Source organism: Podarcis erhardii (assembly GCF_964252035.2).
Source record: "Podarcis erhardii genome assembly, chromosome: 9".
Taxonomy (NCBI): domain Eukaryota; kingdom Metazoa; phylum Chordata; class Lepidosauria; order Squamata; family Lacertidae; genus Podarcis; species Podarcis erhardii.
In genome coordinates this window covers 11924429-11948020 of record NC_138512.1, presented here as the reverse complement: position 1 = coordinate 11948020, position 23592 = coordinate 11924429, and the positions used below count along the sequence as shown (strand labels likewise).

The window sequence follows — 23592 nt, the reverse complement described above, 5'->3', positions numbered from 1 at the left end:
CTTGGCTGATTAGGGAGGGGGGTTATTGGTGGGTTTTTTGTTTGTTTATTAAGTATTTTGTGTTCTCAGTGTGCATTTCTAGACTCTAGGCTTGCAGGACATTCATGTATGAAGCAGAATGTGTTAGGCATAGACAGGAATAGTCCGGCGTTTATAGGCTTAAACCATTTCCCAGATTTTACTGGTATGAATGGATTTATGGTTTTGCCACCCATGGAGTCCCTGTGCAAATGTCGCTTCCATGTGTGGACTTCCAGCAGCCATGGGACAAGGCAGGCAAGCCTCTTGTTCAAAGTCCTACTTTTCCATCTTGCATAGCCTCTATACATGTTGATATTTGTCCGAACTGGACCTGAGACTCATAAATTCAGATAAAACCTGAGGAACGGTGATGCATAACCTTATTTCTTTTTCTTCCCAACCTTTCCCCTTCTGCACCCACCCCAAACCTTTCCCCTTGTTATCCTTGCAGCTTAAGAAACTCTTGTTGGCGCCAGCTAACACCCAGCTAAATTACAATGAATGCAGTGGCCTCAGCACACACAACCATGCAAACCATGTCAATCACAGGATCAGAACAAGCCCTGTGGTGGTTAAGGTACAGTGCAATACATATCAAGATGGTTTTAAATAGTTTCCTTTTCCCCCACTAGGGCTCAGACATTTACCCAGCCAGTGCACAAGGAGTGGGATATGTCTCAAAGTTTCATCTGACTCTGCAAGCAATGTTGGATGCAGAGGTCCATATACACAATGGCCCAGTTTCCATGATCACACGCACCCTTTTTGTGTGAAAGCAAAGGATCTTAAAACTGGGCCACTGCACATACAGACCTCAACACAGAACATCTTGTTATTATCTGTGGAGAGGGAAAAGGAGAGATGCGCATCTACTCCTTCTACACAAGAACTGAATTTTCAACCCAGTAACTGCACCAATAGCCTGGTATCTTATCTCAAATTGTGGGGTTGGGGCAGAAGCGGTGGGGTTTTGTTCATATGTGGGGGTGAGGGGATATCATAAAGAGAAGCTGCTTCTGTTCATTTTTTTCACTCTGAATAATTCATGTTATGCCTTCCACCCCCCCCCCCTTCTTGGCAGCATTAACGCATTTTTAAAGGCTGCTCTTCTTTTCCCCATCCACAGAATTGTAGACAGTGCCATTAAAATATTACTGATGGGCTGATGTGTTGACGTGCGACTCCAGGCCACCACTTCACTTGCGGCCCAACTTAGAAAAAGATTATGCTGGAACCTCAGTAGAAAGGTCTATGTCAGCCATTAATTGGCTCCGATGCTGGCAGTGGTGTAATTCTGTTAGCAGGCTGTATTAAACAATGTTTGTCTTGCCATTGACTGTAACCGAAAACAGAGCATTTAGGGGTACTTAAGAGAGTTGTGAGCGCTGGGCTTGAGCAATCAGCAGCAAATTAAGGTTTAAGCCAGCTTATTTTTTCCCCCTCCCTGTTCGTAGTAAAGGTGCTGTAGGGTCTTGTTAGTTATATGTTGCTGAGTAGGAACATTGAAACATAAGAGAAATGAAATAAAAAAGCCGCATAAATGTCATTTAGGAATTTTAAATGTAATTTTCTTTCCTTGTTCTGCAAACAATTATTCACAGCTCATAGATCTAGTCCTCTTATAAGGAACACTTCACTGAAAATCTCATCTCTTCAGAAATCCTATATCCATTTTGATAAGGTTCGGTTCACTAATTTCAGCTTTCTTTTTTCTTTTCCTTCCTTCCTTCCTTTTATTACTTTTCCTTTTATTGTGACTTGTTTCTTAAGACTGAGAATTCATGGAGCAATAAAGCGAAGAGCATTTGTCAACCACAAAAGCCACAAAGACGTCCCTGCTCAGAGCTTCTCAAGTATCTGACTACAAACGATGACCCTCCTCAGACCAAACCAACAGAGAACAGGAGCAGCAACAGAGACAAATTCACCTCTAAAAAGAAGGCGCTTTTGCACTCTCAGACGCATCATTTGCAAGGTAAGCTTAGGAACAAAGAATAGGTTTTGCCCAGTGATTGTCATTGTTGCAAGTGATCAGACCCTGGTGGTGAAGGGAACTTGTAGCTTCCTGGAGAACATTTCCTAGCAGCTCAGACCAGTGAACAATGCTCATCTCTAAAAGCTTCCAGGAGCCAGGAAGCATTGCCTAAGCCTCTCTGGGTTGGCCGAAATCCTCCACCTAGCAGCTTCTCTTCTTTTGTGGGAAACTTGCCTGAACATGACGTACAGTGCAGAGGGGTCCCTTTGGAAGTTCCCTGCAAAAATTCGGAAGGATAGGTGCAGATTATACCATGAATGAAACATTGTTTGAGTGGGGCGCATTGAATTTTTCAACTTCCCAATTGCGTAGAAATTATTTAAAATGATTGCCAAGCACTTGCAGTTCAATAACAGTAACAATAACAATAATAATAATTTAGCATTAGCTGACATTTTCAGAAAGTTAAAATCAAAATTCTTTGGTTTTCTGAAGCAGTTTATTTTCTTCTTAATCAAATGTAGACTTAGCAAGCTAAAAGTTGACCAATCACAAAAATAAAAACTAGATTTGAACTCCTCACACCCCAAACCATATTTTTAATACTCCCTCACTGAAGAAATTTGCAAAAAATAAATTTCACCTCCTAAAACAACATGCCCTACTGTTTGAGGCTTTTTGGTCAGGATTGTGTGGTTCCTTTGTGCCCCTTGTGTGAACTTCTGTAGCGGGGATTCTTTTTTATTTATTTGTTGCATTCTTATCCAACTTTTTTCACAATGCTCAAGATGGCTTCCACAGTTCTCCTACTCCTCATTTAATCCCAGCAACAACCCTGTGAGGTAGGTTAGGCTGAGAGGTAGTGACTGGCCCAAGGTCAGAAGTGAGCTTCATGGGGAATCGAACCCTGGTCTTCCAGGTCCTAGTCCAACACTCTAACCACTGCACCACCACTGGCTGCATGGAGCCGCTGTGTTTCCTTGGAGGCTCACCAGCCTAGAGGAGTCATGCTCCTTGAGAGATGAGGCTAAACCCATGTAGCTCTTAGCCCAGCTCTCCCTGGGCTCCCTGTTAATTGCTTAGCATAAATTGGAACATTAGCTGTGCATGTTTGTGCATGCACACGGATGCAAAGATGCATTTTTAACTAGGATAGCTCCTCTTTCTCTTCTTGTTGTTAATAATAACATGCATTTAGAACACATTCTGTGTGCAAAGAGCTTACAGGTTAAAGGGTTTAAGATTTCTCAAGTAAAGAGTCTCTTCACACACAATGGTTTTTAAGCGAGCACCTAAGGTCTGTTAAGAATACGTAAGAATACTTAAGAATACACTGAGCCTCTTGGGCTTGCCGATCAGAAGGTCAGCAGTTCGAATCCCCACGATGGAGTGAGCTCCCCTTCAGTCCCAGCTCCTGCCAACCTAGCAGTTCGAAAGCATACCAGTGCCAGTAGATAAATAGGTACCACTCCAGTGGGAAGGTAAATGGCATTTCTGTGCACTCTGGCACTTTTCATGGTGTTCTGTTGTGCCAGAAGCGGTCTAGTCCTTGTTGGCCACATGATCCGGAAAGCTGTCTATGGACAAACGCCAGCTCCCTTGGCCTAAAAAGTGAGATGAGCGCCGTAACCCCATAGACGCCTTTGACTGGACGTAGCCATCCAGGGGTCCTTTAACCTTTTACTTCCAAGCCCTAATGTGAATGCGGTATGTGTGTGTTTGCAAATGTAGGACCTTGAAAGAGGAGTCGTAAGGGAGCCAGAATTCGCTATGCTTCTGACATACATCTGTGTATGCTATCCATGGCCTGTATGTAATAGTCCTGAGCTGAAGATAAAGACAATCGGGAAGGAAGGACCTGAAGATGGCTTTGTAGCCATGGGGGAGTAGAAGGTTAACTGGATTCCAACAGCACAAAAGTAGTGATGCGTTCCTGGGAAATAATTACTGTCCTGGACAAGCTGGGCTACCCAGTTCATTAGGGAGCCTCTTTTATTTTCACTGGACTAAAATGAAGACATTGTTAACTTGCAATATATTCCTTAAGAGACAATAAAAACAGCTTTCTTGCAGCTTCTGAATAGGCAATAAATGTGTCAGCCCTATTATAACTTTAAAAACCCCCACTATTTTATTGTTTTATTCTCTAAACAGTGTCAAGTGTAGGAACCGTCCTGACCCCTCTTGCTCACTTACCAAACAGGAAACTTTATGGCCAACTAAGCATTCGTAATGAAGTTTAGTATCCTCCAGTGTATTAAGAGGGGATTTTGGTCCTATACTAACTGCTATGGCTGGGTTGGAAAAATGCAAATGTCCTTCTCTTTCCTAGCTGAGTTGTTCCTTTTCTTGCTTTCTCCTGATGCCACTTTCTAAAGGCTTATAGGCCCAAGTAGGCTTTATTTAAAGGGACACGGGTGGCACTGTGGGTTAAACCACAGAGCCTAGGACTTGCTGATCAGGTCGGCGGTTTGAATCCCTGTGACGGGGTGAGCTCCCGTTGCTCGGTCCCTGCTCCTGCCAACCTAGCAGTTCGAAAGCATGTCAAAGTGCAAGTAGATAAATAGGTACCGCTCCGGCGGGAAGGTAAACGGCGTTTCCGTGCACTGCTCTGGTTTAGTCATACTGGCCACATGACCCGGAAGTTGTACGCTGGCTCCCTCAGCCAAGTAAAGCAAGATGAGCGCCACAACCCCAGAGTCAGTCACGACTGGACCTAATGGTCAGGGGTCCCTTTACCTTAGGCTTTATTTAGAGATCCTGCCACTTAAAAAAAAGTCATCTACTGCCTTTGTCTCCAGAGGTAAGAAACTGAGACATGGTTTACATCAGCAAGCATCTGTAGCTGCAGTGTCAATGAGCAAGAGAATTTGGTTGTAGAACTTGGTTACAAGCAGAGTTAGAAACAAAGATTAATTTCTCCCCTCGCCCCGAGTTTTTTTGTTTCTCAAATGGTAATGTTAGTTGAGCAGCAGGGCTGCCTTCTCTTATCTGCAGTGCAAGAAGCAATTCAATGTTGTGATTACTTCTGCCATGCTAAAGCTCAGTTAAGCCATTGCGTGTTGAGGTCCCCAAGACACCCCCCTCCCCAAATAACACACACATCACACAGAATTTTTGTTTAAGGTTTTTGGCATAATGTTGGCCACAACTTTATTAACATACATGGATGTGAGTGGTTGCTTAGGCATTGGTTAGGACTATCTGTCCCCCCACCTGGGGACAGAACTGACTTCCAGATTCCAGCGAAAGTCAGTGAGGGGAAACAATATTGGGGAGAAACTGGAGCTGCGCCACAGGCCCTCACCTTCTCCCCGCATGCTCCCAGGGGCTTGAGCGGCCCAAACCCAATTCCAGGGATTTGGACGAAAAGGATGGCGAGCCCCTGAATTGCTTTAACAGAATTCCCTTGCAACAGCAGCATTGGAGGGGCAGGCCCAGCCAATCCTTACCCCTCCTCCAACCAATTTTTAACCAATGCCTAACCGCAACCTTACAAGTTGTGATGATTTGCTACGAAGTAGGCAAAAACCAAATGGCACCAGTTAATCAGCCAAATGGACAAAATTCCGACCGGGCCCCTGCAGACGACCCCATGACAGGCATAGCAAGGTCAACGCCCAAGACCTAAAATAAGGGAGGGCGGGTGGGTGATCTGGTGCACCCAGCAAAAGAGAAAGCTGAACACTGCGTGCACTGCTTAAAAACCTCTGTTCCCTCCCCCAAATTGTTGTTGATTAGTCGTTTAGTCATGTCCGACTCTTCGTGACCCCATGAGCCAGAGCACGCCAGGCACTCCTGTCTTCCACTGCCTCCCACAGCTTGGTCAGACTCATGTTGGTAGCTTCGAGAACACTGTCCAACCTTCTCGTCCTCTGTCGTCCCCTTCTCCTTGTGCCCTCCATCTTTCCCAACATCAGGGTCTTTTCCAGGGAGTCTTCCCTTCTCATGAGGTGGCCAAAGTATTGGAGTCTCAGCTTCAGGATCTGTCCTTCGAGTAAGCACTCAAATTAGCAACATCAAAATTACCCCAGCAACTCAAACTACCAATCCCTGCCAGAGACCAACCACCCCAACCCACCTGGCAACAGAGGGGTGACTTGGCTGGCCCCCACCGCATCACATGCTCTCTTTTAATGAGAACATGCTCTACCACCTTAGTCCTTGCCTCCTGAAGTGAGCACTTGTATCTTCATGTTGTCTGGCCAAGTGGCACTCCTTGTTTTATCTGCTTGAAGGTAATTTTTGAGCACAGAAGCAGGGCTTGCACTTTTAGGGAGCTGCCCTAAGCAGAGTCACAGGCTCATTTAACTGGTTCTTGGCCCTCCAGAAAGACTGCAACGCCCATCACTCCTGACTATTGGCCGTGCTGGCTGGGGTTGATGGGAGATGTAGTTCCGCAAGATCTGGAAGGCCATACGTTCCCCACCCCGATCCACAATGTAGACTCTACTGTACTGGGAGCAACTTTTGCAAGGTTTCCGGCAGTGGCTTTTCCCAGCCCAGCCTAGAGATGTTGTGGATGGAACTAAAGACCTTCTGCATGCAAAGCAGGGGTGAAGGGTAAAATCTGCAATCCCTACTCCCTCATCCCCTCCAAACGTAGCCAAATCTTGTAGATATTCTAAAACTCCTGTTCAAATAGCTCAAGGGAAACCATTCTGTGCATCGTGCAGCTTCTTTCTGCTGCTGAAAATGCAGATAGGAGGCATCTGGGGAAAACTGAAGGCAGTGTTTTACTATTGCCTCTGTTGTATAAAATGCTGCAGCGTTTCTGTTGAAGTATTTAACACATTCCAAAGCCAGTGACTGAGAAAGAGCCAAGCTAGGTGAGGTGATCTCCATCTGTGATCAGATATCCTGTCCCTTTGAATGTTGGCCAGTCAGAGGTGTGTTTGTGGATCTAGATTGGGACCGTGTTGCGGGGCGGGGGGGGGGGAAGGCTGTTAACACTTTCCCACCGCACTCTTTCCCCCTGTGAATTCAGCTGCTCTTTGCCCTGCTAGAGGAAGTTTAAGGTAAAGGTACCCCTGACTGTTGGTCCAGTAGCGGACGACTCTGGGGTTGCGGCGTTCATCTCACTCTATAGGCCGAGGGAGGCGGCGTTTGTCCGCAGACAGCTTCCGGGTCATGTGGCCAGCATGACTAAGCCACTTCTGGTGAACCAGAGCAGCGCACAGAAATGCCATTTACCTTCCCACCAGAGTGGTACCTATTTATCTACTTGCACTTTGACGTGCTTTCGAACTGCTAGGTGGGCAGGAGCTGGGACTGAACAATGGGAGCTCACCCCATCGCGGGGATTCGAACCGCTGACCTTCCGATTGGCAAGCCCTAGGCTCTGTGGTTTAGACCACAGCGCCACCCGCGTCCCCTAGAGGAAGTTTAACAGCGCGCAAATAGCAAGGAAACAGCCCTAGGTCCCAGTCCAGATCCACACCAGCTCACCTGAGGGAGATGTGGGAAAGGAAGAGTTAAAAGGCGATGGTGGTGGATCAGGGGTTGAGAGCTGGTAGGATAAAGCTTAGGTCTGCCGATGGCAAAGAGTGGCACCTGACAGGTCAGGAGAAAAGTGGCTCCTTGGCGGTTGACTTGAGGGATAGAACCTAATGGATATTTCTTGGAGCGAACTGCACAACCTCTCAAGCCAAGCAGAAAATTGCCTGCTGGCAAAATTAAACTCTTGCTTCTGGAAACCCTGGGGAAAAAAGGCTGAATAACAACAACAACAACAACAACAACAACAACAACAACAACAACAACAACAACAACACTTTTATTGTCAATGTACAATCTGTGTACAATGAAATTAACTGAGCCTCCCTCCCGCCCCCAAACACTCAATCTCATTGCACTCTGTGTGCTTTTCGCACAACACACCAACCCCAAAAATCAGTTGCACTATATTTTCCGTTCAGCAGCCTAACAGTCCATAGATAAAAACTGTTTTTTAGCCTGTTGGTACGATGACATACTTCTATATCTCTTGCCCAAGGGTAGAAGATTAAAGAGGTGCTGGCCGGGGTGTGAATCGTCCCTGCGAATTTTCCTCGCTCTCCTAAGGCAACGATCCCTTGCGATGTCATCTAGCGGGCTCAGGGGACAGCCCATGATATCGTGTGCTGTGTTCACCACCCTCTGTAAAGACTTTCTGTCCGTGGCTGTCAAGCCAACGTACCACACTGTGATACAATATGTGAAGTCCAGAGACGGTACAACCCCAATTCAGGATCACACGTAAGGTGGAGCAGACATTTTCCCTGTCACTCCAGAGAGAAGGACTAGAACCAGTGGGTTCTAGGAGTCAACAAATCTCTAAGAGAAACTTCCTGTAGGTACACGACAGTAGAATAGTCTGCTTGGTGGTAGGGTCTCCCTTGCTGGCGGTCCTTAAGCAGAGACTGAGTAGCCATCTACAGTAGTTGCTTTCTGCATTGAGCTGGATCTAGATGACACCTGAGATCTCTCCCAACTCTATTTATTATTACTTTTTCTGGCGAGTAAAGGCTGTTCCATGGTGAGGAGTTTTTTTTGTGTGTGTGTGTGTGTGAAGGGGCAGCAAAAGATTGGTATCCCAATTGTTTTCTAACAAAGGACGGTGGAAGGTTTAACTGCTAAAAGTGCTGTTGTTCATTCATGTCAGGGTTTTAGCATGGAGGAGTTAAACCCCAATTTACGCCATCTGCGACTCTCTTCCCCCTATTTGCAGAATAATTTGCAAGCGCTTGGATCATATTTGCTTGGGTCTTGGCCTCACAGAAACAACCTATTTTCCTAGTGCTGTATATAAAACTGTATATTGTACAAGTGAAGTCAACTGAATATTCATAGAGTTCTGTTGCTTTGTAGTTATACGGCCGCTGTCATATCCAAGTGAAACGTGAACTGTAGTCTAAATTAAATGTCAAGGAAGCACGTTTTCACACTATGTTCTGTGCATTTTTGGGGGTGTCTGTGTGTGTAGTTTTCTAAGGTCTCAAGGTCTGTATTGCAGGTGTACAGCAGTTGGCATAAATCAATCGTGCAACCTGTTTCAGGGTTCCAGAGGAGTTCCAGATCTCTTTATCTATAAAATATGTGTGGCTGCTGGAATCAAATATAATGTGTGATGTGTGGTTGCTGCTGCAAACAGTCTTGCATCCCTTTTCACTCTCTTCCACAGTAGCTGGTACTATAAAGTGCAAGTCACAACTAGGGTGGAGAAGAATGTCACTGGTCTGCATTTTAAAGCAGACTTACCTAATGCATGCCTTTCAGACTAATATATTGATTGGGACATAATTACCCTTTGGATTTTGCACTTCTCCAAATGTTGTGACACAAGTCTTGGCTCAGAAAAAAGAAAGAAACCTGATAGCCTGGATAGCTCAGTTGGTTAGACCATGGTGCTGATAACACTCAAGGTTGCAGGTTCAATCCCTGTATGGACCAGCTGCATACAGTGGTGCCCCGCAAGACGAATGCCTTGCAAGACGGAAAACCCACTAGACGAAAGAGTTTTCCATTTTGGAGGTGCTTCACAAAACGAATTTCCTATGGGCTTGCTTCGCAAGACGAAAATGTCTTACGAGTTCCTGCGGGTTTTTTCCCCTCCCCCCCCTTTTTCTAAGCCGCTTATCCGCTAAGCCGCTAAAAGCCGCTAAAAGCCGCTAAACCGTTAATAGCGCTAATCCGCTAAGCCGTCAATGGGCTTGCTTCGCAAGACGAAAAAACCGCTAGATGAAGAGACTCGCGGAACTGTATTTAGCATCATTCCTCTGGCTCTAGTGTAAAGCACTGTGATATATTTGCTTTTAGAAGCAAATAAAACAGGGAGATATGGCTCCACCCAGCTTTCCAGGCGGCTTCAGCCATTGCAGTATTAGGTATGCCTCGCTCCATGACAGCTAAAATGACTGCACATACATTTTGATTCGGAGGATTCTGACTGAAAGTTTAGATGCATTGTTTGAATAAATGACAGAAAAGCTGGGAGAATAACGATGCCTGAGAATGCTGAACCGATTCTCCAGGGCAGGACTGGCTGAAGACATTGAGCCGTTTGAGGTGAAGCTGACCGATTGAATTTTTCTTCAGCCCTGGTGACAGGACAGAGTATTTCACACCCGAGGGAACGGATTCTTTTCGTCTTGCGAGGCACCACTGTATTCCTGCCTTGCAGGGGGTTGGACTAGATGATCCTCAGGGTCCCTTCCAACTCTACAGTTCTATGATTCTATGAAACCAAACTGCATCTTTAAGGATAAAATATGTATGTTACTTTACATGCATTTAAATATACATGATTAAATTATTATTATTATTATTATTATTATTATTATTATTATTATTATTATTTATACCCCGCCCATCTGGCTGAGTTTCCCCAGCCATTCTGGACGGCTCCCAATCAAGTGTTAAAAACAGTACAGCGTTAAATATTAAAAACTTCCCTGAACAGGGCTGCCTTCAGATGTCTTTTAAAGATAGGATAGCTGCTTATTTCCTTCACATCTGAAGGGAGGGTGTTCCACAGGGCGGGTGAAGGTCAGCACCAACACTTTGCATTGTGCTCGGAAATGTACTGGGAGCCAATGCAGATCTCTCAAAACCGGTGTTATGTGGTCCCGGCGGCCACTCCCAGTCACCAGTCTAGCTGCTGCCTTCTGGATTAATTGCAGTTTCCAGGTCACCTTCAAAGGTAGCCCCACGTAGAGCACGTTGCAGTAGTCCAAGCGGGAGATAACTAGAGCATGCACCACTCTGGCGAGACAGTCCACGAGCAGGTAGGGTCTTAGCCTGTGTACAGTGGTGCCTCGCAAGACGAATGCCTCGCAAGACGAAAAACTCGCTAGACGAAAGGGTTTTCCGTTTTTCGAGGTGCTTCGCAAGACGAATTTCCCTATGGGCTTGCTTCGCAAGATGAAAACGTCTTGCGGGTTTGCTTCCTTTTTCTTAAAGCCGTTAATACCCAGGGAATCCGCGCTCCGCAAGATGAAAAAATCGCAAGACGAAGCAACTCACGGAACGAATTAATTTCGTCTTGCGAGGCACCACTGTACCATGTGGAGCTGGTACACAGCTGCCCTGGACACAGAATTGACCTGCGTCTCCATGGACAGCTGTGAATCCAAAATACAAATTTTCATACGTGTTTATCTTTTTTGAGGGGGAGGGGGGAATCCCAGTGTAATTCTGGGATTCTGATGAATAAACACATGTGAAACTGGCATGGACTGGAAATTCCTAGTCAAAACATCAGAACGGCTGTGAATTTTTCTGCTCCCACGAGTAGCAGCCTATACATAGTAGGAGAATTGACAGTTGGGGTGGCATCAAAGTATTTGCTTAATGCAACCTTTTAGGAATGTAGAAGGTGTGGGGCTGTTTTTCAAAAAGCAGCCATGCATTTTCTATCAGGTCTGTTTCCAAACTAATTCAAGACAGCACAAAATTCTCAATTTCTTTCACCATATTTTACACCTGGTTTTCCTTCTTTTTCACCCTCCCTTTTTCAGCCAAACCAATGAGTTTATCGCTTCCTTTGACGCCCGAGTCACCAAAGTAAGTATCAAGAACTGTAAATATTTACAACAGGGAAGGGGTTTTAAATACATTTTGGCTACAGCAACTCCATTTCAGCTTGTTTTTATAAATGTGCCCTGTCTTCCAGTGATCCCAAGGGTTCCCCATTTGAGAACAAGACTATTGAACAAACTTTAAGTGTGGAACTCTCTGGAACTGCAGGTGAGAAGTGCATTGTCAGATATGTATATAGATATAGATGTTTTGTGTGTGGGGTTTTTATTGCTAGCTTGACATTATGAATTGCACAGCAATATGTTACCGTGGTCTCTTAAGAGATTAATTGTAATGTACTTTTAACAACAATTTTCCCCACACGGTTCCTTAAGATGAGATTTGCTTTAGAATTATGATTCCACTGTTACAGAGCTTAGTATAATGTCTAGGGAGGAAAAACGAATGAAATAATTTATCTGGAATAAATTCCCAGTCCCCTGACGTATATATTGCTAAATTTTAGTTTCATTTCCCTTACTCCCACCTTCTCTTACTTGAAAGGGATGATTCACACATGCGTGTTCATTACTTGATGACTGCAGCCATCAGTTGATGGCTTGCATTTATACAAGAATAAGAGTTTTTATATTACCTCAAACTTGATGCTTTCCATTTGAAATATTTCGCACATTTCGGTGCAAGTCATTGAAGACTGAGTGTTCAAGGGTTGCGAATGCATATGTGAACTGACTCACAGACTGCACAACAGAAGATTTATACCATCTGATCAGTGTTTTAGAATTTGCTTCCTTCCTGTTTAAATTAGAGGATAAAACTTTGCCAAACAACATTTTTGCTGGGTAACAGGAAAGGGACCATCTAAGCTTAGTATTGGATTGCAGACAGTGACCTTCTCTTGATGACGTTTGCAGACCACAGAGCAGTAATGGAATAATCAATTCTCTTGTTTTTCTCTAACTTTAGAAAGTATGAGCTTTGAGGATATCTTGAGTATTAGAATGTAGACCTCGGCAGCCTTGTCTGAAAGCCATAGTATTGCACCTGCTATGAACTTGTCCTCTCTCAAGTTAAGGGCACTCCACAACTTAAAAATAATAATAATACACTCATAATGAAATCTAGTCTTATTATGGTCCTCTGCCTTGTACCTTCATTTTACACTCCTAACCTATTCTTGATCCTTTCAGGCTTCAAATCCTTATGCGTTTTTATGTAGCCTTCCATAACTTGATTATATTATATTTATGTACACTTTTTGAAAAAGTCTGACCACTGGGTAGTTAACAGATCCTATCTATGTTTACCTGCAAGAATGTTTACTTCCAAAGAAAATGCACCTAGGAGGTCAGCCTAAATGTATCGCTTTCCTTTGAGATATCTTCTGCTTGCTCCTGGAGTCTGCAAAAGGTGAAGGGAGTGGTTTCCATGACTCTTCACAGGTTAATATTCTTTAGTGCAGGATATATTAGGCCCATGTGGACGCATTTAAAGCACGTGATTTCTGTCCCCACCCCACAGAGAATCCTGGCATATTTACTGGGTTCCATGTAATAACTTTTAAACAAGCGATGTTCTGATTTTATATACACTTGTTTGTTATTTTTTAAAATCTTAATAACGCATGGGGGGGGGGACTTTTAAGCAAGTGACAAGTGGGGTGCCGCAGGGTTCTGTCCTGGGCTCGTTGTTCTTCGACATCTTTATAAATGACTTGGATGAAGGTATCATCAAATTTGCAAATGATACCAAACTGAGATGTCCCCTCCAGCATGTCTCTAATAACAATAGGGATGTCCTTTTCCATACCCTCTAACAGTTATCCAAGGAAAATAGGGATGTCCTAAGGAAAAGCGGGACATTCTGGAATCAAATCAGAAACCAGGACGGCCTTTGTAAATCTGGGACTGTCCCTGGAAAATAGGGACACTTGGAGGGTCTGTGGTGGTATAGAAATGTTTTTTTAAATATATTATTATTATTATTATTATTATTATTATTATTATTATTATGGTCATTAACAGAAATGGGCCCATTTAATTCCAACCTATAGTAGACAACAGTGTTGTGTCTTCTGCCTGGATGCTGTCTTCAATGTTGCCCTGGCATTGTTTATAATAGTTTAAATAGTGGTTGCATTGCTCCCACTATGAGTGGGCCTGCTTGCGCTATTGAAGTACTGTACACTCTAACATTATAAAAAGCACCTTCCTTGGTTTTCTGCTCTTTCCCTCACTTCCTCTCTGTGCCTCCTCCTTTCGAACAAAAGTGGTTACTTTACTACACAGTCAACTGATAAAAATGCTCCCCACTCTAGTTATTATTGGTTATCATTTATATATTCTCGATGGGTGTTGATAAAGCTGAATCTTTAAATTCATTCTATACCTCAAATCATCATCATCATCATCTGGGATTTTGCTCTAGGGATTGCAAGACTGATAGTATATCTATTTTGTCAAGATAGGCCATCAGGTGAACTGGGAGGAAATGCTTAGGAAATGAATTTCCTGGCAACTCCCCAGGGATTATGCCATTTCCATTTCCATTTTTTTTAATTTTTGTAGATAGTAAACTTAAATTTTGGGTTTAAAATTCTTTTCAAAATGTCCTGCTGTTTCTTCAGGTAAGACATATTTGAAGGAACAGTTCCAAAATCACATTTTGCACCTCATCAGTTTAAGAATTTGAGGTGATAACTTTCACACTTTTTGCCCAGTTTGGGCCATAGCAGATTCAAGATGGCCGGAAGAGATCTACAATGTATTGAAATAATTTATGGGAGCATCATGGCAAAGATGCAAAATAGGCAGTGTAAGCATGCATGGAATAAATCCTGTTTTTCAGGTTTTGCTTAAGGGAAAAAAATAGCCTCTAATGCCCCAGTGCCTGTTCTTTCAAGTATATATTACACACCCAAATGTTTTCCATTTAGCTTGCTGCAGAAACTATGCAGCAATCAGACAATGAAATACCGTATTTTTTGCTCTATAAGACTCACTTTTTCCCTCCTAAAAAGTAAGGGGAAATGTGTGTGCGTCTTATGGCGCGAATGCAGGCTGTGCAGCTATGCCAGAAGTCAGAACAGCAAGAGGGATTGCTGCTTTCACTGCGCAGCGATCCCTCTTGCTGTTCTGGCTTCTGAGATTCAGAATATATTTTTTCTTGTTTTCCTCCTCCCAAAACTAGGTGCGTCTTGTGGTCTGGTGCGTCTTATAGAGCGAAAAATACGGTACTAGATTAGAATTGTTAGGGCAAAACATAACCTGCCCCCATTTTGTACTACTAGTGGCAATATTCACACGATATGTTGCATGCATGCTGCATTTTCACTCCCTTTTCGTCTCCCATATAAAACAGAGTCTGTCCATGGACATTTCAGAATAATTTATTTAAGAATGATGGCTACTGCATATTTGTTTGTTTTTCCCTGTGAGGAAAATCATCGTATTTTCCTTGTTTAGCAGCATTAAAAAAAAATTGTGTACACAAAGCTAATGAAAACAAATTAAACTTGTCCAAACTGTCTAACAGGGCAGGTATCCATGAGATAATTTCACTGAGGATAAATCATCCAGGAAAAATGCAATGCTTGCAATGTATATAGCTTTTTTTTTTTTTTAACATTTTAGCTTATGTTTTAATAAATATTCCCTGAAAGAAAATCTGTTTTAATTCCACCATAATTCCTAGTCAAAGTCAGGCTCTTCAGATATACCTTCGGTCTCAGTTGCATAATTATACAACTTTTCCTCATTGTTTCTATATTGGTGACATGTATGCCAATCAGTGGCGAGTTAAAGAATTGCATTGGCTTTTTTAGCTGCCAACAGTGTGACGCGGCAGCTAAAAAAGCCAATGCAATTCTGGGCTGCATCAATAGGAGTATAGCATCTAGATCAAGGGAAGTAATAGTGCCACTGTATTCTGCTCTGGTCAGACCTCACCTGGAGTACTGTGTCCAGTTCTGGGCACCACAGTTCAAGAAGGACACTGACAAACTGGAACGGGTCCAGAGGAGGGCAACCAAAATGGTCAAAGGCCTGGAAACGATGCCTTATGAGGAATGGCTAAGGGAGCTGGGCATGTTTAGCCTGGAGAAGAGGAGGTTAAGGGGTGATATGATAGCCATGTTCAAATATATAAAAGGATGTCACATAGAGGAGGGAGAAAGGTTGTTTTCTGCTGCTCCAGAGAAGCGGACACGGAGCAATGGTTCCAAACTACAAGAAAAAAGATTCCAGCTAAACATTAGGAGGAACTTCCTGACAGTGAGAGCTGTTCAACAGTGGAATTTGCTGCCAAGGAGTGTGGTGGAGTCGTCTCCTTTGGAGGTCTTTAAGCAGAGGCTTGACAACCATATGTCAGGAGTACTCTGATGGTGTTTCCTGCTTGGCAGGGGGTTGGACTCGATGGCCCTTGTGGTCTCTTCCAACTCTATGATTCTATGATTCTATGATTCTAAAGCAGGAACAATCATAATCCCTTTCTTCCTGCTTGTTTCCTCCTTGATTTTCTTAGCTTTTTTAGTATTTTCACCTCTTTCTATGTAGTTTCAGAACAAATAGAGCAGAATTTGTTTTGATGAAGATAAATTGATGTCGGCCTTTAAAGCAGTTTCCCCATCATAGTCCCTTTCTCCCCAGCCGTCTGAGAACAAATGGGTGCGTTTCTGTTGTGTGTATAGCATACTAAAGTCAGAAAGGAATTGCTTTCATTTGCTTTTCAAAGCTGTATTAGTCTGTTGTATTATTATTTTTCAAAAAGTATTTATATACTTATTTGACAGTAACCCCATAACACCTTTTAGGGATTACTTCTGAGTAGATTGGCCTATGATTGGTAATTTTAATCTAAGGAAATGGTCACAGTTAAATCTGAAGCAAGGTAGTCTTTATTCTCCTTTACTTAAGCCTCTGGGCTCCACCTCCCATAGACCCTAGCTCTGCCCACCACTGACATATAGTTCCAATAGATTATCCTTGAGGAAGTATGGTCCCTGGCAGAATGAAGCTTGATTAAGAAGTAGCTTCCCAAATGCACCTTTGCACTAAAGATGGATCAAAAGACGGATCTTGTGAAACGACAAACACTTCATTAAAGCATCTTGATAGTTTGCACTTTGGTTCTGCTGGTGTGACATATTCTGGTAGCATATTCTGCTCAAGAAATTAGATGATGCTGTGCTGAGTATTCTGCATGAGACATCATTAATATTTGTTGATGAAGCTTGGTCATATAGGTGACACAGAAATTATTCAGGCACAAGACAGATGGATTATTGTAGTATAAAGTCTTTCTCAAGATCAGGGAGAACATCAAGAAAATGCTCAGGAGGAATGGAAGTTCCCCCAGAATGTCTGCTTTATATACATTATTTACACAATGGGCCCCATGTGATTGGCTAATTCCGGGATTCACCTGTAGGCCCATCAGGTTGCGGATTCACTTCCACCTGGAGCTGGATTGGGTGGCTCCTGTGGACCAATCAGACTGCTGCATTCTGAATCCTATTGTTCTAAGACCAATCAGACTGCTGCCTTTTGGATCCTATTCAACTCAGTACATAACAGGTACACTTTGTGGACCAGAACTACAGCAACATTTTGCTAATCATGGATCCTTGCATCTGCAGTGGAAATGTGGCAACTGTGACTTGGGACCAGTGAGTGCTAGTCAACACTAGTCCTACTCAGAGCAGAGCCGCTGAAGTTAATGGACACAACTAACTTGGGGAGCATAAAAAGAACATATCGCATCAAGTGGGCAGGGTGCTATTGTTCTTGAGTCATTTCCACAGGCCTCTGGTTGGCCACTGTGAGAGTAGGACTAGGTGGACCATTGGCCTGATCCAGTAGGCTCCATGTTGTCCTTTATTTGTTTTATCTTCTGAAAAAAGTGCCATCTAGAAAAGAAGCTCCAACCCTGAGATTGGGTGTACATCTGTTGCTTTCCCACCCCTGTTCCACTCCTTCATTACTGCATGTTGCCCAAAGCTGAAGAGAGTAGTGGACTGTGAAGATGCTAGTTCCCCCAAAAGTGCATATCAATGCAACTTTTGCCTCATATTGAGGGAAGTATTCCTTAATTTATTTGACTTGGTTCTAAAGCTTGTGTCCTGCCTTCAAAAAAATAAAGGAAGAGCTGTTTTAGATTTGTTTCATGGTTCTCTTTTTTAGGCTATCTTGACAATCTAGATTCGAAAAATTATGTTTTTAAAAAAAGGAAGGAAGGAAGGAAAGAAGAGAAAGAGACACACAAAGTTCTAACACAGTGCATGATACCTGTAAGCAGGTATCATTGACTGTTTTGGGAATGCTGGAAAAAATAAACTGGGATTTCCTCATTCTTGGGCCATATTTTAGGTAGTTACCAAGAGTCCACCGGTATATTGCTTAGCTTTTCAGACGTACCCAAACCTAGTCTGGGTTTGTTAGCATTCACATGTGAATGTTGACAGTCACCAAATTCCAGGTGTTCAGTGTAGTAACACACACACACACACACACACACACACACACACACACACCAAGCAGAAGTCCCATTATCTGAAGTGTTCCCTACCCCCTGTTGCCACTCTGAATTGCAGCCTGGCCACCCCTATGGCTGGTGTTTGGGTTGTCTACCCACAAAGCGATAAAGTGATATGATCAAGAATGGGTGGCGGAAGGTTGGACCAGGGGAATGCCATCTAGTAAATTATTAGATCTTTCCAGAGGTCTATATTTATCCTCTGCTGTACTGACAACAAGATTAAACTGACTGCTCAACAGACATGTAGTCCTTTATTATATGATGGCTATTTAATTTTATTATCCATTCCCAGCTTCTGCCGTTTTGTGTCGTACAGAAGCCCTGCTGATTCTTTTACTGAATCAGGCCATTATCTTGTGTTCAGTGCCTTAAGTGGCTTTAAATAATGTTTCCCTTGATAATCCCATTTCCAAACTCATAAGATGTAAAAGAATCTGGTGGGTTGTTGTTTTTTTAATAATGCTGATACTCACAGCATGTCTCCAGGAAGGTTCAACTCTCTACAGCCCGCCAATATGACGCATTATCAGATGTTTATACATTAACGCTGAAGTACTCTCAGTCATGTTAAATTTTGACAGAAAAATTGCCATCAGTGTAAACCTGTGTTGTAAAGGGATAAGAGTTTTGGAATAAATTTCAAAAGCACGTTGACATTAATCTTAGGTGGGAACTGGCGTTTTGCAACGGCTAAAGCAGACTTGCACAATTTGTGGTCCACCTCAGTGGACACAGCCCACTAGCCAGGTAGTGTTGCCTTCCAGGTGTGGGCCACGATAAACACCTTGTGGGCTGGATTCAGTTTGGCGAGTTGGCAGTATCTGCAAGCCTAGGCTCAAATGTTACATTCAGGTCTAGATAAATCTAACCCATTTTGGTCAAATCTGTGAGGGAGCAGACTGAACTTCCACAAGCTGTTAAAAACAGATGTATTTACTCAAGCTTTCCTTGGCCTCAAATACCAGTCAAACGATTCCCGGGTCCCTGTAATTGTGGTGTGCTGCTTTTATTGGCTTTTTAAAATTGTACATTGAATTCTTTGTGTTGAATTGTTTTATTGAATAGCATGCTATTGTATAATAAGTCTCACAGTACAGTATATAGTACAGTACAGTAAATTGACTTATTTATTTATATCTACTTTGAGGACCTTATTTTGGATCAAATGTATAAGCGTGTATATAATTCTCCTAGATTGGTCAGAGCAGTTCACACACACACACACACACACACGCATTCTGTGAAACATTTGACTTCTCTTTCCGTTCCAAAAATGGAAGCACCATTCCAAAACACCTAATGAATTTGTGGCTAAAGTGATACTTGGATAAAGGACATTCAGGCTCACACTAATTTTCCTGTTCAAATGACTGTCCAAGAGGGGCATCTACACTTGGATAACTTATTTTTAAAAACAAAACATAACTGTGTTAAATGTTTGGAATAGTGATGCATGCATTACTCGGTTGTGCCATGCGCACGTTTTCCAGGAGTGTAGGGAAAAGGTTGTGCATTTTAAAATGGAAAATAACATGGAAACTTGTGGGGGAGAGAGAGGAAGGCAGTTTAAGCAGCCTTGCACTGCAGTTGGGGAATCCTTTTCGGGGAGCAGGGAGAGGAGGAGACAGTGCCAGAGGTATTGGATTGTCCTTGTAGCATTTGCAAAGGCCATTCAATTTAAGGGGAGACCTTTTAAAGAAAACTTTAAAAAGGTGGCCTTGAAAGTTTGCTTTAGGCAAAACTTGGTTGCAAATTAGAGATGTGTGGACCCTCCTGACTTGACCTGCAACCTCCATATTTATTTGGATACTTTCCATTATGCAGAAGGGTACTGTGGCATTGCAGCCGAGGACGAGGTTGTGGGGAAGGGAAGGAATATCCTCAAAACAAGACAAAACAGAATTAAATGACTGGGGTTTGAGGGGGAAGCATTTTTGTGGTGCATGTACCACTTCTACTGGATTTGCTGTGCAGAAGTACATAAGTGTGAGTGATGTAGAGGTACTTGTTTATTATAGAGCACATTTCAATGCAGTAATCATAAATATTGCTAAGGTTGTGCTCTGTTGAAATATGACCTACATACTCTTGATTGTTTGTGTTACGTGATTTGTCTGACACCCATTACATCCCGGGTAATGGCAGCCATTTGTTGCTCTGCACAGCAGGCGCTTTTGACAAAGGAAAATAGGCAGCAATAAAAAAGCTATAGTCTGAATTACATTCTGCACAGTGCCGCACTGCTGAGAGTTTGTGCAAGTGTGTTAACAATGCTCTGAACTGCCTCTTGTCAGCCTTCAGCCTGTAATGGCCATCTGTCCTCACATAAATCTGTCAAAACCTGCTAAGTTCAAGAGAGAGCATGGAATATACCTTGCACTGTCAACGCCAAAATGTACACATTTTGCAGAGAGAAAATCAGCCGGCGTGAAATAATCCAAAAGGGTGCAGAATGTTTTAGCACTATTGATTTAGGATCATGGCATGAGATGGAACTCAGATTACTGTGATTAGAGTAAAGGCAAAGCAGACGTGATACTCGCTGTGAATAAATATGGCGCTAATTTTCTCGAAGTTTATATAGAGGGGAAGTGGGCAGAGTTTGGTCCTGGGTAGGAAAGAAGAACCAATGCAAAACTTTTTTTCTCCTTACTTAAATAAATATTGCACATTCCCCCTCTTCGCTGGTGACAGAGGTGTTCTTAGGGGTTGATGAAACCAGCCCCCCACCAGGGGTGCAGGTCCAGGGGGGGGGTGTGTGTGTAAAATTCACTCCAGAAATTTATCTGTGTAAAGTCATTAGACAACAGCTGGGAGCTCAGCAATAAGAGAAATGGCAAGGCAGTATGAAGGTAGATGGCTTGAAACTGTGGAGTATATGACGTTTTTGTGTGTGGTGCCACAGCAAGAGCATACACAGGAGAAACTTCCCATCCTTGGCACACCTCAACACAAAGGCACGCAAGTTGTTTTTTTGTTTTGTTTTGTTTTGTTTTTTGCCCTTCTCACTTTGCAACACTTTGGGACACTTCGAGTACTTGGGCTGCATAAAATGTAGTAATTTCTAATGTGCCTGTTGCGGTGAAGTGTAGTGTTTTCCCCCCCTGTGAGGGAGCACCGATATACCTCCTTGCCAAGAATCCAGGGGAGCCTTCATAGTGACGAACTTGGGTTTGCTCCTGACAGTAAACTCATTGGGAAGCCATAGCAAATACTGGCTCACTACGCGGGTGGTGCTGTGGGTTAAACCACAGAGCCTAGGACTTGCTGATCAGAAGGTCAGCGGTTCGAATCCCCGCGACGGGGTGACTCCCATTGCTCGGTCCCAGCTCCTGCCAACCTAGCAGTTCAAAAACACGTCAAAGTGCAAGTAGATAAATAGGTACCGCTCCGGCGGGAAGGTAAACGGCGTTTCTGTGCACTGCTCTGGTTCGCCATAAGCGGCTTAGTCATGCTGGCCACATGTCCCGGAAGCTGTACGCTGGCTCCCTAGGCCACTAAAGCGAGATGAGCACCGCAACCCCAGAGTCGGCCATGACTGGACCTAATGGTCAAGGGTCCCTTTACCTTTAACTTTATTTGTTTACAGGTTCAATTTAGTAGCCATTTGTTGGAGGCAGGTCTAATTTTGAATGCTGCCCTATGTGAAAAGCTTCCTGCAAATAGAAAACCGGCACTGCCGGCAAAACCTTGTGATAGTTTTCTATCAGAAAGGGAGAAGCTCTCAGAAGAGTTATTCCCCACATGCACATTCTGTTTCCTCAGAACCATATGATTTCATGCCCATCTTATTTTCTTGATGTGGGTGGGGATTAATTTGTTTATCTTTCATTTTGCTTATGTGTTCATTTATAACTTCATTTCAACTTAAAAGGCATCTAATATACATGAGTTGTTAAGTTCCTGTGCTTAGTTCCTAGTCCTTAATTTTTAAGGCTCCCCAACTCACTCTCTCTTTCTCCTTAAACATGGTGCTCCTCATCTAAGCTTATTCCTTTTTGCACATTTTACTAATGATATGGAAGTATTTTTATTTTAGGAGAAATTCAGTGGTGATTGATTTTTTTATTTTTTTTATTTTGTTTAAAAACAGACACTTGCAAGCCCTTCTGTGCAGCAGACTCGCCAACTCTACCAGACAATACCCTTCAATAGTCCATTGGCTAGAACAGGTAGTCATTATCATTTGGGGTGAATAAATGAGGCAGCCTTTTTTTCATAAAGCCTATGACTCTAATAAAGTTATTGGCCATGTTGACCTTCATCAACAAATAGCTTTCCTCCAAACACCACATTACCGATGTAAAAAAAAAAAAAGCCAAATAACCAAAAATATGTAATCGTATTGCGGAAGCTATAGGTTTCACATCTTTTGCCCAGTTTGGCTCAAACTGACCAGCAAAAACATCTATAATATATTAAAATGTTTTGGGGAGCATCAGCAAAAAATTTAGAAAAAGCAGAACCAATTCTTTCACTGAAGGTTAAAAGAGTTCCTTTGGACTAAAGAGTGCTCTGTCTTCTGCAGATTATACACATTTCTCACTGTCTCTCTTTTGGCCTGACACTGATCAGTGGTTGATCATACCTCTGTTGAGGTAACATTCCTGATGCAATACAATATTGTTCCCTCCATTTGTCAGCACAGTTCCTTTCACAGACCTTAAAATTGCATCTTGAGGGATTAAACTAGACCCCCTTGTTCCTGATGTAGGCTATAAGTCCCCACATCTTCTGTGGCAGGGGGGACTCCATTTTGTGGTTTGCCTCAGGTGCCAAAATGTCTTGGGCAGGCCACACTATCCGCAGCAGTGACAACATGGCTGTGCAGTTCGCTGGATTATTGTTAGGGACCCATAGAGGCCTTGGTGGTGGCTTGGTGTATTGAGACACACCTTGGATGCCTCCGAATCAGTGAGATGCTTATGTGTTGCTCTTGAAACTGAACATTTCTAACAGCTGTTCTCTGTGTCACTGGCCATTGGAATGCTGTAGGTTATGGCTGAGGTTTGTGTGGAATGGGTTTTTGTCTTATTTTTCCAAAGTAACACCTCTGTTCCTCTTTGAATTTGCCTATCTGAACTAGAGATCTTCAGTTTCCACATTGTAAAAGTAAAGCAACAGAGTTAAATACAATTCTGCACAGCTTTATTTAAGCCAATCCTGTGCTGTTGGTAGGAATAACAATACTTAAATTACCCCTGGACACTATTTGATTGTTCAGTGAACATTTGCATCGATGCAAATTTCTGAACCTCCTTAAAAAAGAAAGAAAAACAACTTGTTTCATTACCCAACGTAGCTTCTCAGTTAACTTGCCTCTCAGCTAGGAAGATGTAGTTGCAACATTTTGTTTTTAAAAAATCATTCGATTAACATAATCTTTTATAGAACCTGAAAGAAACTCAAAGAGTTGCAGACATCCGCTACACAAAACTATCAGCAGTGGGATGAAAGCTTTGCCTTCTTTCATTCTAGGTGGTTCAGCGTGGCTGTGTGTGATCTTTCATCTCTGCAAAGAGATCTGGCATAGTAAATTCACA

The 23592-nt window shown here is 43.0% G+C and overlaps 1 protein-coding gene across 7 annotated transcripts in view; it reads left to right on the top strand.

The window, feature by feature from the left end:
- PPARGC1A (PPARG coactivator 1 alpha) overlaps positions 1-23592 on the top strand; it is a 662475-nt gene that overhangs the window by 615738 nt on the left and 23145 nt on the right. For 6 of the 7 annotated variants that reach the window (XM_081876225.1, XM_081876226.1, XM_081876231.1 and 3 more), the window contains 4 exons: positions 473-598; positions 1792-1996; positions 11494-11539; positions 11649-11722. In XM_081876225.1, coding sequence (XP_081732351.1) covers positions 473-598; positions 1792-1996; positions 11494-11539; positions 11649-11722 — 451 coding nt within the window. The remainder of the gene's footprint in view (positions 1-472; positions 599-1791; positions 1997-11493; positions 11540-11648; positions 11723-23592) is intronic. The other variant, XM_081876227.1, reaches the window with a different exon arrangement.